The sequence below is a fragment of the Serinus canaria genome, chromosome 5 (assembly GCF_022539315.1).
Source record: "Serinus canaria isolate serCan28SL12 chromosome 5, serCan2020, whole genome shotgun sequence".
In the NCBI taxonomy this organism is placed as follows: domain Eukaryota; kingdom Metazoa; phylum Chordata; class Aves; order Passeriformes; family Fringillidae; genus Serinus; species Serinus canaria.
In genome coordinates, this window is record NC_066319.1 from 39193332 (window position 1) to 39209959 (window position 16628).

General features: G+C 48.5%; 1 protein-coding gene across 3 annotated transcripts in view; it reads right to left on the reverse strand.

The window, feature by feature from the left end:
* The window catches only part of LTBP2 (latent transforming growth factor beta binding protein 2), a 71165-nt gene that overhangs the window by 41045 nt on the left and 13492 nt on the right, over positions 1-16628 (reverse strand). For 2 of the 3 annotated variants that reach the window (XM_018907407.3, XM_030240323.2), the window contains exon 3: positions 16131-16374. The exons of the other annotated variant lie outside the window; for it this stretch is intronic. In XM_018907407.3, the coding sequence (XP_018762952.3) occupies positions 16131-16374 (244 nt within the window). The remainder of the gene's footprint in view (positions 1-16130; positions 16375-16628) is intronic. 3 annotated transcript variants of the gene reach the window in all.

A 16628-nucleotide genomic window follows, 5' to 3' on the forward strand; every position in this document is an offset into this window, starting at 1 on the left:
AAGAAGGAATGCAGGCAGCAGCTGCAGATAGTTGGAGATGATCCTGGAAAACAGCAATTCAGAAAAGATTTCAGGGCTAATGACAAGCAATTAAATATGAACTGTCAGTTCAATGCCCTGACATTAGGACATTGAAACACTGCAAGAACAGGGAGGTATTTTTGCCTCCCTACACGTCCTCATCACAGGAGGGTGTATACATGCTATAATATCACCCTAGCTGTGATGTAAAATATGTCACATCTTCTAAGGGATGTCAAAAATATGGAGAGAATACAGGAAAAAATATGACAGAAATAATCGGGGGACCGGTTATTTTTTTATTTAAAAACCTAAATTATTCAATCTCTTCAATTTAGAGATAAAGAGGAGGTGCTCTGATTAGAGGGCACAGGTTTCTCCACAGGAACAAAATACCAGGTGTAAAGAGCTGACAACATCTGCAAACTGAAGCCAAATGATTCCTTACAATAAAGCATGCCTACATGGAGCAGTATACATGGAGCTGTCTTCCTTCTGCGAAAACCTCAGCGGTGGATTCCCAAACTCCTGATACAACCTCTTCAGGAGAGGAGAGTGTGCTGACAAAAATATTTCTTGTCTTGTTAAAATCAAGATCTAAACTCAAATGAGGACAGCAAATAATGCTTGTTTTTCAATAATCAGCAAGGCTAGCCAGAATAATTGAAGAGAAGTGAACCTAATTTCAGTTCTGCCTCAGTGCCTTTCAGAAGCTCCCCTGAGATTCTGCAGAGTACCACCTGCCCCAGATGGCCAGGGCAGCCAGGCATGACCTGCCCAAACATTTCTGAGCTTCTTATTCAGCCCTGCAGCCAGAAAAGGAATTTCTGATGCCTGTTATGTACTGCTTTGTCACCTGGTGTGCTACTGCTAGTTTTGTTAGTGACAAAAGAAAAGCCATATGGAACTCTAGAGAGGCTGGGGAGGAGCTACTAAGCCTTGGAAGTTCAGGCACATTTGTTCTCTGATCCCTTGTAAGAGATCCCAAGCACAGTCCTATGGGTGAACATGGCTGGGATTCCAAGGTCTTCTACTGCAGAGATGGAAGCACCCTGAGGAAAAGAAGAACATTCCCCCAGACACCAGTGACTGTCCTAGTGCTGGCCCTGAGATCTGAACAGTCATTGGGTGAAGGTGACAGGTAGCAAAACACAGGGAAATATCAGCTCTTCTGCTTGAAAACCCTCACATCACGTCTACCCTTGAGAAAAGGGAGCTACTTGCTGTGTGCAAGTAGCAGAGCTTGGCTGGGCTCCATGCACTGCCTGCCTGAAGGAACTTCACCCTTTGTCTTTAGGAACATCTCTTGTCATTCCCAGGATTACCAAATTTTGTAACAAAACCCACAAAACCCCATAACAACAACATGTGAAGGGCTTTAAATAAAATAATCATTAGTATTTCAGTTCCAAAGAAAGAGGGATTACATGACCTTACTACAAGGGGCAGTGCCAACTTCACAAAGGAAAAACAGAGTAGGAACATTACTCTATGGTTTGCAACACTTGAGGAAAAGTCATCCTACTGAGATCCCATTGGCAAAGCATTCCAGTGTGAGTTGAAGAAGGGAGGAGGTGTGTGGGGGGTCAGATTTGCTTTGAATTAATTTGTTTATATGGTTCTATTCTAGGCGGATGAGCACTGGGATTTGTGGACTGAGTTGAGTAATACCATTCAAGCCTGGGCTACAGAAGTCAATGGCAAAAGGCATCTTTCCATCTCAATTTGTCATGCTGAGCAGCTGGCTCATGGTCAGGGAAAACAAAACAGAGTTTTTTCCCTCCAAACCTTCAGAGTCAGTCCATGCTGGGCAGACAGGGACTGGCTTGCTTGAAGTGTCTCAGGAAATACACCTGAGCTCACCACAGCAGTACAGATCTGATCAGAAGCCATTAGCAATCCCTATCCATTTGATGGATCTTAATAAACATAGGGCCAGAGCTTGGCCTCTTCCCAGGGATCTGCACTGCCACAGGTTCTCTCAGTGGTGTGGCTGTCCTAGGGGGAAGAGTGAGCATAGGAAACAGATAGGGCAGCTCCAAATCAGCAGAGTGTGGAGCTTGTGTTGCCATGCTCCATGCCCCCACCTGCTTGAGGCAATGAAGAGGCAGAGGAGTTTGACACTTCAAGCACTATATTCCAGTCACCAAAAGTCCCAGGGCCTCATATTCATTCAGTCTTACAGCCTTCCTCAACATGGTATCACTCACTTCCACTCCTTCAGCCAGGCACACGGCCAGCACACATCTCTGCAAAGAGGCAGTGGTCTCTTCTCTTACAGACAGCTCTCTGCTTTCATCCATCAGAGCTGCTGACAACTTTGTCTCTGCCAGGCACAGCCTGTAGGGCAAAATCAGCATGTAGACTCCTAGGACACCTCTCCTTCTGAGCTGTCCTGTAACACACACCTCTGGAGCTCACAGTGGCAGGGGTCCAGGACAGAACATGGAGCAAGGAGGGGAGGCAGAGGGAGCAGATTTCTCCTTCCAGGAGCATGGGTGTGAGCGCTCCTGCTGATCTCTACCAGCTGAAAGCTAAGAGACCTCAGTCACCCTCACATGGAAATACCTATAGATATTGGGTGCTTATCAAAATTAAGAGATTTGGGATGGGAGGGAGCTGTGCAGACAGACTGACCCAGATCTGCAACAGTTCAAAACTATCCAACAAGCGCTTTTAGCTGCCCTGTTCTCAGGTGCAGGTCAATGGCCTGGATTCTCTGTAAGCCTGAGAACACATGCTAGAAGTCAAGAGAACTAAGGAAGGTCTGGTCCCCTACATTCTAGTGCTACATATCCCTGCAGGACCCAAATAACACTTGTATTTCATTCAGCAAGCAATCCCACACATCACCACAGCACTTTTGTGTGTAAACATTTTACTTTCAATGAATTTTGGTACCACTTGCTCTGCATTTACTTCAGTCATAGCAGGGTAGAGAAGGTACAAAAATATTGTATGCTCTGGATATCATGGTTCTCCTGCCAGTCCCAGATTAATCTACAAGGTGCTCGTTCTCTGATCAGAGCAGGTGAGTGATTTCCTGTCACTCTACTGAGGGCTGAGCTGGCAGGCTCCCAGAAACTGCACGGATGGATAGGAGGACCTCTGTTTTCTGAATCAACCACAGGGTTTTTTTAAAGCCTGCAATTTCAAGATTAGATACGCAGAGTCACAATAACCAATGAGAATGAGGTATCCAGAAAACAATACTATTTTCCTAACCCACTGGATATAGAAAGCATTTTCAAATCTCTGATCACTTCTGATGGTCATAGCTCTCTGGGAAAGCAAAAGCCAGAGGGAGTGCAGGTGGGCAAACTGTTCTCTTAGTGACTTAACACCAGGCATCCTCCTTGGAGCTAGGGGCAAAGGTGGCAAACTCTTCAAAGCACTTCCCTCTCCCCAGCAGCAACACCTCAGTCTTTCCTGGATTTAGCTTCTATCGGCTGCTCTTCATCCAGCTGTTGACTTTGGCCAGAGTGCTAGTGAGCTGGGAAACGGTGGGGGTTTTTTTCTATTTGTGCAAAAGAAGTGCAGAGCCAAGTACCACATGAGTATTACTGATTTTTCATCCAGCCTGCCTCACCCTCTCCCCAGCCAAAGCCTGACAGACCACAGCAGGGTGGATGGCTGGAGGCACTGTGGAGAGAGTGAGTCCTGGGCAGTGTGGTCAGCAGGGAGGGGCACTAACCCCAGACAAGGAAAGGGCTGGGGAGATGAGGATTGGAAATTTACTCTTCCAGCTGGAAACAAATCTTCTGATGTTCATGCTGAAGATCAGGGAGAGATGACACAGACTATTGAGGCTTAAGGAGCAATTCTCAGAAGGGCAACGATAGCACTGGCCAAAACAAATCTGAAGATAAGCAGCTCTCAGAGAAGAAACTGTCTTCCCAGGGTCCAGAAAACCCCACCTCAGGGCCCAACAAGCTCCATCTCTCCAAATATAACCAGCTTGCTGCTTGGGATGCAGTTGCTGCCTCCAGGTACCCAGAAAGGATACGTGCTGCCCGTGGGGTGGGAGCAGAGTCCCATGGAGGGCAGCCACTGCAGCCCTGCTAAGTGCACCCCAGCTACTCCAGACTGCAGCCTGCATGTGCATCTCCAAGAGGAGTAGGCTCAGCCAGCACAGGGACTGAGTCATGCTCAGCCCCTGATAACCTGCCAGGGCAACAGGCAGGTTCTCCCCTGGATTTTAAATGCTGAACAATATACTTGGTGTCTGTCTTGTCCATCTGCCTGTCCCTCTGGCAAGATGCCCTCCCTGCTTGGGGCCACAGGGACCAAAATCAGTGATTCACTTCCCCCTTTGTAATGCTCAGCAGTCGCTGATTTTCCACTAAAGCATAACAGAAGAATGGGCAGCCTTAACACCAGCATCTGTGTCTATGGGGGAAAAAGAAGCAGCCAGCCTTGGAAAGCAGTAAATTGACTGCAAACCAGAAACTTCCCATTCTTGGATTCCAAATAGGTTCCTCAGCAGGCAGAAAGGATTCAGGGCTCAGCCGGCACTGGAGCACAGCAGAGGCATTGCTTAGAGAGCACTCAAGTTTATTATCAATTAGCTCACAAACATGATGAGGAAGACAGCTCTGTTAAGACTCTGGGAGGAGGGGGAACACGACACCATACAAGGTACCTGACTTCAAGCCCACCCACATTAGGTTCATAAATCCTGGCTTAGTTTATTATCTCCAGGGGCAGCAGAAATACCACTGAAACCTGCCTGCTGCCCCTCCTGCTGGTGTCTTCAGCCCTGGTACCTCCCATTCAAAGGAGCGAGACCCTGAAGTCTGAAGCCCATGCTCCCTAGCATTTGATGGAAGGCAAGGGAAGTTCTCCTGCACAGGAGAAGCAGCTGCCAGCCTCCACAGGCATAAGACCTTATTGGGAGAGCCAAGCAGCCTCTATGGACCATGAAGGCCACAAGAATGACTGCTCGGTGCCTTTGGGCCAGATCCACAGTCACCTACAGCCAGATGTCATGCCAGATGGGACACGAGACACAGGCACCCAGACAATCACAGGGACATCAAGGTGCAAGTCATCCAAATTTTTTTTCCCCTCCAAGACCACTAGAGCTGCTGTTGGCAGAGTGTCACTGATGACACCCTTTGCCTTTGTGTAGGAAGGCACAAACAGCACTCACGAAGTGGGGCTGCAGGGCCAGGAACATATGTCAGGCTCCCTGATGCACATTATACTCTGTCACTGGCACATGCCAAGAGTCATGTCAGTCCAGAACCCAAGTGCCAGCCCTATCCCTTACCACAGTGACTAAGAAGCTCTCATAGAGCCCACATGGCTCTTATTTTGGGCTCTCACCTGTGCCATGTTGCAGTGGTAACTCCAGCTGCCTGCTCCACTTGACATATGTGCCAGTGGCTGGCCAAGATTTCTCTGAATCTCTCACTACAAACTGTAGCAACAGATGTGCAGGTCCATGGGGCAGCAGAGTCACCAGCTGTCTGCTTCATGCCACCAAGCTCAGACTCCACCACTACCACCTTAGCATCTTCCTTCTTCTGGCCCCCAAAGCAGTGCCAGTGCTGCAGAGCCATCCTAGCGGGCTCCCAGCCTGCCATGTACCGTGTGAGAACAGAGAGGGAGAGGGCTGTGAACTCTGATTTTATCTGTTCAGGAGTTGCCAGACACCACATACATAACGGAACCCCTCTAAGCTCACAGACAACTAACAAGTCCTTTTTAACCAGTCTCTTGGGATCCAATTTTCTCCTTAGACAAAGTGGCTGCTCACATGCCTCCACACAGCTCTCTGCTGACATTAAATGCCCTTCCCTTGCCACATGTGCCACACATGCCACCTGACACTCTGTTGAATGCTCTTCTTTGCTCTCATGTATTAGGCAGTGAGCAACTGACTCCCTGGAAGAAGTCCAACTCTCCAAGCATGGGAACAGCACCTGCCTGGCCCAGCAAGGCTGCAGAAACATGCCCTGCTCAAGGACATGGCATCAGGTGGTCACCAGGAGCTGCAGACTGTGCATCCATCAGGCCTTAGTGCTGACCCATTAAATGGCCAGAATAATGATTTCCAAATGCCAAATGTGATAAAGAGCTGTCTGCAATCTGCTTGTCTCCAGAGCTGAAGCACAGGCCAAAGCCAAAAATAAAAATGCAGCCTGCAACTGCTCTGAGCTCCAAGTGGAGCCAACAGAGGAACCATGCCAGGTTACTTGATTACAAATGCCACATTTGGGCCATATCTTGAACACCCTATAGACTAAAACAGGGATTTAGATGGTGAGGGAGACCAGGCAAGCTACCACCTCTCTGGCAGAACTGCCCAAGCTGGCCTGGGTGCTCAGCTGCACACTCTTTTGGGCTGAAACAGTGACAAAGCTGCCTCAGTTGGCTCCCCTGCTGCATGGAGGGGCTGGTGCTGAGCAGCACAATCAAGAGGCACAGCACTGCTGCCAAACACAGTCACACAGGCAGTCTCACACCTTAGTGATTAGAGACACATCCAGAAGCATCCTAACCTAACAGCTGCCATCACAGGCAGGTCTCCCTCAGTGCCACCATCTCACTGCAGCCATCACACCATGGCCGCAGCCTGTGCACCACCACAAACCCCAGCATAAGCTGCTGGCACAGTCAGAGCTGGGCTGTCAGTCACACAATGGGCTGTCAGTCACACAATGGGCTGTCAGTCAAGCACTGTGATGACCCCACCGAGGGTTCAGCCCCCCACCAACCACAGCAACGCCTCCTCTGCCCCTCTCCTACTCCCCACGCTCCCCAGTACAGGCTCCTACCTGGCAGGGAAGGATCTGTGCTTAGGGCAGTGGCATACAAGAAGAGAGGACAACATATCAACCTGTGCTTGTACACAAGCACACAGATCTCCATCTCAAAGGGCCCTCTGTTTCCACAAGACACAACAGCTGCAAGCTGAGGGCCTGGCTGCCATCTAATGAAACCTGCTGCAGAGGCATTAGTTAGAGAAAAGCTCAGCATTGGCTGCGGGGAGGTCACTCATCTCCCCCTTAGCACAGTGAGAAAACAAGCACATTTGAGTTTCATTTCCATCTTGTTGACTAGCAACACCCACCCCCTTCACTAGGCTGCCAGCTTCAAAGCCCTGAAAAAACACTTTAGGCTATTCATCCTCGCACCCACATGCACCCCTGGGAGTGGGGAGAGCCAGCTGCCTGCCCACTGCTCTACACAGGACACAGAGAGGGCTGGAAAAGCCTCTCTCATCCCAGGCATGTGAGTGGGGTGAGGAGTTTGGGGCTGAAAACACACACACACACACACACACAGCGTGAGAGCAACAACGTGAAGAGATCTGTGTAGTGCTCTCATCTGAAGAAGTGAAGGCTTTTCATCTACAGCAGGTGGTCTCCCACTCCTCCTGAGAACACTGTAGATCTAAGACATATTTTAAGCTAAAATCATGGTTAAACACCCAGCAGGATGTCCTGGCCTTTGGATCTATTACCTCAGTGTTGTTAGGTCTTCTCACATTGCTCTATCCCCAGCCACACACAGGATTCCTGCACCTGCAGCACTCAATCCATGAGAGCTGAGCTGGGATGTAACCTTTGCTATCCACTCTCAATCCATGAGAGCTGAGCTGGGATGTAACCTTTGCTATCCACTCTTGCTGAGGATCAGGGAATGAGCATCCCGGTGATTTTTAGTCTGTACTGCTCTGCACTGGCCCCATCCCTTCACGTGCTCACTAGCCAAATGGCTAGTGGATGTCTGGGAACCAGGAACCCTCCTGGCCATGTAAGCACGATGCCTGATGGCAAAGACAGTGACTCCAGGAGTACCATGACCATCAGTCTGCTCTAGACCTCTCTCACATAGCACTCAGTGCCCACACCAAGGGCTGTAAGGGAGGAACAGGTTTCCCAGACTCCTCACTGAGAAGGGATGTGGAGCCCTGCACCTGCTTTGGCAGCTCCTGGACTCCAGTTCTGCAACAGCAGAGCTCCAAAGTCAAGGAGAAGGCAAAGCTCCAGTGTCATTATCAACCTGTCATTACATCCCTGGAATAGTTTGGCACATTGCTTTTTAGAAAGCCATACCATTGAAATATTACCATGGCCACCCTGCCAAGGCTACAGGCAACCTAATACACTCTGCCCCATCCTGATAGCCTCAGCCTCCAAGTATGTTCCTCATCCTCCAAGGCCAACCCTTGGCTCAGTTTTGCAGATGTGGGTCTGTTAACCATTCTACTCAGCTCCTTCCCTCCCTCCCTCCCTCAGAATTCTTTCCAATTTGTCAAGATCTTTTCTGGCAATAAAGAATACCTTGACTCAGAGCAGGAGCCCAGGGTGTACAGGGAAGAAAACTCAAAAAACTCATCTGACTTGGGTCCTAAGCACCGTCAGTCCGTGGTATGCACCACATGCGTTGCCCTCCATTGACTAATTTGCTTTTCACTTCTACCCTGAAAAATCTTAGCCTCTCCTTCCAGATTTCTTCCTTCCATAGAGGATATTTTTCCTTCAGCAGTAACTGATAAAATTCCATCCTGAATGTCTTCTTAATTCCTTCCCAGATGTTTAGTTTCTGCCTAAATGAGAGCCTTCACACTCTTCACTCTTCCACTCAGATGGAAAGAAAATGAGGTGGTATGGAGAGCAAGGTACCAATCCCACCAAGCACCAAGAACTCAGGGCAGCATTTCTCAGGATGCTTCTGAAGAAACGAAAGAGAACAAGTAGATTTTATACGGAGAATTTTAGACCCTCATTTCACTTCTTGTATCAAATCAACTTCAATTAATCCCTTGTTTCCTGCTAGCACTGGTGATTTATGTGAAACATTTGCAAATAAAGAGAGCAGCTTGGATTTTAGTGAAGTACCAGTTTAAACCAAAAAAGGCAACACACAGTCAGGTATGAGAAACTGCAGCAATCCACAGGCACAAGGGAGCTGAAAGCAAGATAGATGGCAATCCAAATTCAGGCATTAGGAAAACTCTTCCCAGCATTTGATCATGTGGCCTTAGTGCTCCTCTAACAACTTTCTTTTTTATACAACTGCTATATAAATTGTATTGTCATAAATGTCCCAGATGATGTATGTATAGTATATAAAATAGGCTATAAACTGGATTTTCTGTACTACCTTACCTACCACATGTACAATGTATTTGCCCTGCACCCTGCTCTCTTGCATGGAGTCTCAGACTGAGCTGACAGTAGCAGCACTCTTCTTTCAGTTTGAAGGAAGAGTGCATTTGAACTGCCTAAAGGCTGCATTAAGCTATAGGAATGGCTCCCAAGGAGGTGCAGAAAAACCAGGTCTAATGTAAAGACCATATTTGGAGTTTTGAAAAGGGGCCTGAAAGGCAGCTATTCTCCTGCTGCTCTGAAGGGCATGCACCCCCCCAGAAAGTAAATACATAAAACATATAAACCAGAAGGGTGCTGACAGCTTTAAAACACTAGAAAATAAAGCAACTGAATCTGGTGCCAGACTAGAGAAGGTATATCATGTAATTTAAAAATAGGAGGTTTTTTTATATAGGAAAAATGGCATTTACACTCCTCTTGAGTAGCTTGAGTTTTTACTTTAGGTTTCTCATCCAGCTTGCCAAGGACTTTTGACTATGTCAAAGCAGGAAAGGGGCCTAGATCTGGAGCTTATGGAGATCTCATTGTCCTGAGTGACATATTTTCCTTTTCACATATTCTCACCTGGAGTGGCACTGGCTTTTTAGTTTCAATTTTTTAACAATGTCTCAGATATCTACTCAAAGTTGGCTTTGGATCAAGGAATGTAAATGTTTGGCCACCTTGTAAAAATCATACTGCCAAAGGGAAGCACCTTAGAAAGCTGCAGTTAGGGCTTATCTGCACTGAGAAATTATGCCATCCAAGTTACAAGCACAGACACTATAGTGACACAAGGCTGGCACTGGTGTTCTACCCTAGGAATTCAACATTGTGTACTATGGATCTCCTGGGCTGGTCCCATACCAAATGAAGTGGGAAAGCTGCCACAGCCTATGCCACAGGAATGCACTTAAACAGGGGGATGCTTCTCATCAAGGGCTGGCTTTTTTTTTCTCTGATATTTGGATATTAATAAATTGTAACACTCATAAATGTGGACTGAGTGACAGTCATAAGCGAGCAGAAGGGCAAAGATGCATTCAAGAAGTGTGTAGCTGGTACAGACCTCCTCCTAGTGCTAGACATATGGTGGACAAACAGTCCTGGACACTCAAGTAAGGCAGTTAAGCAAGTTTCCCTTTTTCTCATAAATGTGGAAAGTTCAAAGCTGGCAAGACAGGAGGCTCCAGATCCTGCTTTAACAATTAAGACAAATCTGCCTCTGTTTGGAGCAGCATCTTTAAAAAGCAAGTGACCTTGCAGTGAACTTTTTGTTCTATCTGCTAGTCCTCAATGACAACAAGCTCATCAAGCTGATTTTGCCAAGCCACAGTTCTCAATGTCGTGTTTTAAGTGGTGACCCCAGGGCAGACAGCTTTGTATGCATCCATGGGCTCCACTCCCCTTTGCAAAGGATCACGCTTGACATTTGACTACCACCAGGACAGGATTTTCAGATGAAAGAGAACAATTTTCAAATGGGGGGAAATACACTTTCTCCATCCAGCAACCTCTGCCACACACCCAAGATCCTCCCATCTGCTTGCTCCCTGCTGTTCTAATCCTTTGCTTCCAGGAGAGAGAACAGAGATTTTGGCAGAGCCTGCCTGCTGGCATGAGGTTCCCAGTGTTCCCAGGCCAGGAGCACTTGCCACAGCTCCTCAAGGGCTGCATACAGCACTTCCTCTCATCAGGAAGGGAGGAGATGTCTCCTCCAGGGTGCTGCAGAGGAGTCTGAGATCAGAAATCAGTGGGCCAGGCATGTTGCAACTCAGCCTTCTTCCTTTTCCATCCTGAAAACACCAGGCAACTCCCAGCAACTGCCTTGCCTAAACAGAACCCTCTCAGAGGAAGCTCCCTGCCCTCAAGAGCTCAGCTGCATGAAGCTGTCTGCACAGTGTCTCAGCACCTTACACCACAGCTATGCCCTTTTCCCTTGCCTGCATTACTGGGGGAATGCTTTGCAGGTCCCAGACATCCCTGCTTCTCTTCCCAGAGGAAGGATGCCTAGCTTTGCAAGCAGCCATCAGCCAGCACATACCTCCCATGCAGGCAGCACAGCTCCCTTGAACAGATGCTGCCTACGGATTTTTGCACAACACTCCTGGCAGAAGGGACCTTCTCAGGTGGCAGAAACAGGACCTTCCACACACACTGCCCAGAGTCAAAGGCATCTGGTCAGCCATCCTGAGGGTAAGGGGCAAGGGAACAAACCCTTCCCACTCCCTGCTAAATAAACATGAATTCTGCTGATACTCCAGCCTTAGGAAAACAAAGCTGTTTCCATTTAGCTCGGCTTCTGGGCTGAGGTGCAACTCCACCCGCACAATCATCCATCAAGGCTTTGCTTCTCCAGGCAGAGATTCAGGCTGAGATCAAGAAGAGGGAGGATTTGCAGCTAGTCCATGCTGGGAGGGCCTCTAACACCCCCGGGATTTTGCTCTCCAGAGCACTTTCTGTTCCACCCAGCACAGAATGGGGGCCTCTCAGCTTCTGCAGCAGCTAACAAGTCTCCACAGGCTCTCTTGGACACCTGACTCCAAATCTGCACTGAGCCACAGACTGCTGAAAGGACTTGGGAAGTGGTACTCATTGCTTAGCCTGTATTTCCAGGGATGATAGTTGGAGCATTACCAGCTCTGGTGCCAGCAAAGCAAACCCAGAGCTGCCCTTCTCCTAGCCTTGTCCTTCCCTGGGCAAGAGTTGAGCTCAAGTAAGACTGAATACATCTTCTTCTTTAGTCCCAGGAAGAGGAGAGAATGCACACCATAGAGGCAAGCCCAGGATGGAGTGGTTCTTACCTGGTACCTCTCCAAACAGAAACACTGAGGGCTACATGTAACTCCACAGCACCGATGCCTGTGCTCAGCACAAGATTCAAGCTGACCTTCACATCCACATCTTTCCAAGACTGCCAGCACACCCAGAAAAGGATCAATGACAGCTACAGTGGGAATGCCCACAGGTCCATTCCCTAGCCTTCCCATCTGACAGGTGAAAATGCCAACCAAGCAGTACAACCAGTTGCATATGACTGGTACAGCCTCACTGCTCAAGGAGCTGCCATTTCTCACCAAGGGTAGGAAGGTACCTGAGGGTAGAGCACTGACAGTAACATCTCCTGCTGTCCCAGCTGGGCTTCCTGGGCTCTCCTTGCAGGGAAGCCACTGAAGGCTACTGTGGCTCTGGAGGGCCTGAAGCAGAACCAGAGGCATGTACATACCAGAAGCAGTACCATGAAAACAGGCAGCTGTCTGGTCATGCTCTTCACCAACACTTTATGGGCTCCTACAGACTCCCAAAAATTTCCTACCTCCAGACCAGGTTAGTCCCCACAATGAAGGTGCAGTCATGATAAGCAGCAAGTCCAACTAGAGGAGGACAAGAAATCATTTTAAATCAGTCCCATCACTCAGGTAAGAGGGGAATATTTTGGTCCTGGCAGTTCCTAACTAATTTAGCTGGCTGCTCTCTTAATTCTCTTCTCACTTCGAAACACACTGAAAGCAAAAGCAACCCAATTGCTTCTTACAGACCAGGTCTCTGTGGAGGATTCATGGGTTTTGTTACATGTTTATAAGGGATCTAATATAGTACTGTTCTAGTGCATGGCTTCAGAGCCTCTGATAGTTAGCTCTGTACAAACAAACACAAGTAAAGCCAATATAGATGCAAAGAAACAAAAAGAGAATGCAAATTCACTCACGTGAGGATTGATTTCCTGTCTTGGAACAGCAAGACAAGGCTTAGATGTCTATAAGCTCCTACTCTTGTGCAACTCCTACTTGTAAGCAATGCAAATGTTCAGGGAGGCTGGGGACTGGGTATTTGTCCTGGAACTCAGAGTCTTCACACAACACTGACCTAGAATCACCAGTGTCCTCCATCCACTGAACCAGTCAAGAACTACTTCTACCTCTTCCTTACTGACAAATCAGACAAGTAAGCCAGCTCCTGTGAAATCATGCCAGGCTGACTAGAAAAAGTCAGTGTCCATCAGCACAACCCACCCTCATCCTGGAGCAGACCATGGAGCTGACAAGCCAAGCTGCTCCTCCCACACTTGACAGTGAACTGAACTCCAGGTAATTCAGCTCTGAGTTTGCAGTGCCTAAAAACCAATCCTCATACCTGCAAACATGAACAACCATTACCTAGCTCTTTCAAGACAAACTTCTTGCTTTTGCTGCTACAGCCCAGCTGTATGAAGAAATCTTCAGCAAAAGCACAGAAAGTACTCCAGTGGAAAGAGATGATGTTGTCACTGCAAGTTCAGACAAGTCCAAGACTGTGGTTTCCTGAGACAACCAACCTAGAAGCGTGACTTCCCCACCCCTCCTTTCCTCCCCTTCACTGATAGACTTGCAATTCCGTCCAATTCTTCTGGTCTCATGATCTTCCAATAAGCCAATTTAGTCCACTGAAGTGGCAGAAAATTATCTTTGATTTTGCTGTGTCCATTTTTTTGCTGGTTTACTGAACTGAGCCAACTCACTCAGAGACCAGGACCAACAAGTGAAGCAATGGGAGGGCATGGCCAAGGCCATGCCTTTGGCTGCAGATGGTCACTCTTACAGGCTCTGCAGCTAGCCCAGAAGCTGGCATGCTGAAAGGGACACTCAAAAACTTTTGGGAAATAACTCTACTAACAGCAACAAGACTTTTAAGTTATGCAGAACCACATCATGTTATAAGTTTCACAGACCACAGAAAAAATCCAAGTGACTGAAATGTATAGAAGAACACCCAGGGGCTGAAGAGAGGCATTTCAATGCAGACCAGTGCCAGGGTGCAGGCAGCCTCCACCTGCCTGCAAAGCAGGGCTGGTAAACATTGCCTGGGCAGCACAGCACTCAGAGGGGTGGGGACAACTCCCTCTTGGAGAGGCACACAGCGACATCAGCAAATCCTTCAGGACGTCTCCAGAAGGCAGTCAGTGGTGGACATGTCCCAGTGTCCTACCTGTGGCCATTGCAAAGGACAGTAGTCAAATTCTCTTGCTGAAGCATGGGATAAAGGTGACATCCTATGGCCTTCACGGGCAGAGAAGGAGGAACAGCACAGCACGGTCCTTAATGGAGTCCTATTTCCTTGGGATAGTGCCAGAGGATTTAAGGTACATTGGGCAGCTGGGCATTCAGCAATCCCAGCTCAGGGATCACTAGTTGCTATGTCTGACTGACTGGGCAAGAATGCTCTGCCAGTGCCTGCACAGCCTTCCGTCCCCTGTGCGGAGCCTGAGGTCATGTTCCTTACAGGGAAAGCCTTCAACAGGTGCTGTATCTCCAAGGACACTGCTCTCCCTCCCCTCCAGTCCCTCTGCACAGAGTGGTAGCACAGAGGGGTAGGACGAGGTCATCAACAGGGAAACTCATCAGCAATGCCCAGAATTACAGGCACATGAGAGGGCTGTATGCTCTCTTGGGCAGCAAGCCCCTCTTACAGCAGCAATGACAGGGGCTTGGCCACCTCTCCCTGACAGCATCACCTCTGCCTTTCCTGAATTTGGTTTCTATCAGATAGTCTTCCATTTGGGCATCGAGATATGTCAGCTTCAGTGAACTACTCAGTGCCAGTAAAAATCTGCGCCAGTCATTTGAGCTTCTCCAAAATTGTTAACAGCCAAGGGTCTAGAATTGTCTCCAGCCCATGCACTGCCTCTGCTTCAAAACAGACAGAAAGGCAGTCGCTACTGTAGGGGCAATGGGCACGTTGGAAACAACCTGCAGGAAAATAGAAAAGCAAAGGCCAAATTGCCCTCTCCTCAGGCAGCTCAAAGTGATGTTGACAGAGAAAGCCAGAAGTTCACAGAAGGTAAGGGAAAAACTGAAGTTGCATCCTGGTTAAGCACCTGTAATTTGCTGTAATGTCTTCCTGAACTGAAGGGGCTCATGCTGAAAGCCAGGAGAAAATTCTCTGCTTTAGTGGCTACCAACAAAACAAGTCTTTCTGGCCCAGCAATTGAGCGAAAAGCTCCAAGAAACACAGGGGCCTTTAGGGGTGATGCAGTCTAACACTTTGCTCCCGTGTTCATGGACTCTTACAGAGAAGTGGAGATGGTCTAAAAAACCCCTAACAAGTAATATGTGTGGGTTATTGTAGCAGGCACTACTCTCAATGCTCCATCTCCAAAAAGCTGCTGACACTGTATCAGTGCTTATTGGGGAAAGACACCTCTCCCATTTTTACTGCCTCATTCAGTAAAAACAGCTACAGCTCCATCAGGACGTCACAAAACATGAAGTTTTGTGAAGGAGTGGTAGCTCAGGTACAGGAGCATCTCAGCACTGATCTGAGGCAGGTGTGCTGAAGCACTAAGTTCTTCCAAGAAGATCAGATGATGCCACAGTTGTCATCTTGAGCTTAACACACTCCTCACAGTCCCCCCTGCATGGACCTCTGAGCTCCAGCAGCTCCATCTTTGCTTCTGTACCCAATATGCAGGCATCCACCTGAGTACCAAAATTACTTAAACCAAAATAAAATTTCTCAGAAATATAGAGCAAATGGCTCAATAATTGCTAGAGTCTGCCAGGAGATGTCTATGAGTGTCATTGTTTTGCTAATACCAGCACTTACAAGCACACCTCACAAGTACTCTTCAGTGGGTACTACCTGGATATATCACTCAGAACATATCCTCTTGGGAAAGAGTTTACCCACTGCTCCTCTGTCCACCCTGCTGCTACCATGAAGGCTTTCACCAACAGGACAAGGCAAACTGATGACCTTCACAGTTCTCCTTCCTCATGGGATCATCATTAGCCTGTCTCATTCCCGTGTAGCCAGGGAACTGTGACAGAGTGCTGGAAACAAACTGAGTCCCTTGGAGGGACAGCAGGACCTGACCCCCTTATGTCAGCTACCACAGCCTATGGAGGAATTTTCATCAAGAGCCAAGTTGCCTGGCCTCATGAAGCAGAGACTGTGGCCCGGCTGACCAAGGTGTTATTTGCCTGAGGGATCGGCGGAGCATCATGCCAGGACTCAGGTTTGACTTACACAGCTGGGACGTGCCGTGGGATGGGCGCCTGAGCCCCTTGCGGGGAGGCATCCCGCCCTATTGTGCCGGTCCTCCTCCGGAGGGAGCTTGTGAGGGGCTGGAAGGCAGCAGCGGCACCAGGCGGGTGGTACTCCTGCTCAGGAACAACTTCTTCACACCGGGAACCCTGGAAGCCTGAGCGACAGGTACAGACCTGGGGGCGGCTGCAGGAGCCCTTGTTCTGGCATGGCGGGTCGCAGACAGCTGAGGAGACACAGAAAGGCAGTTAGTGGACACAGGACTTTAGCCCCATGGTGGTGACACCCAGATGGGGCAGCACAACTGGGACAGTCCCATCTCATCTCTACAGGCAGGTGACCTTCACAGTCTTGGTGTTACAACTGCTGTGGGCCCCTAAAACAAGGTCGCCTCTATTCTCCACACTGGTCTCTGCAGAGCTCTTCTCCAGCAAGGCTCATTTCAGGAAGTTCAGAAATGAGCAGCATGGCCTGCAGAGA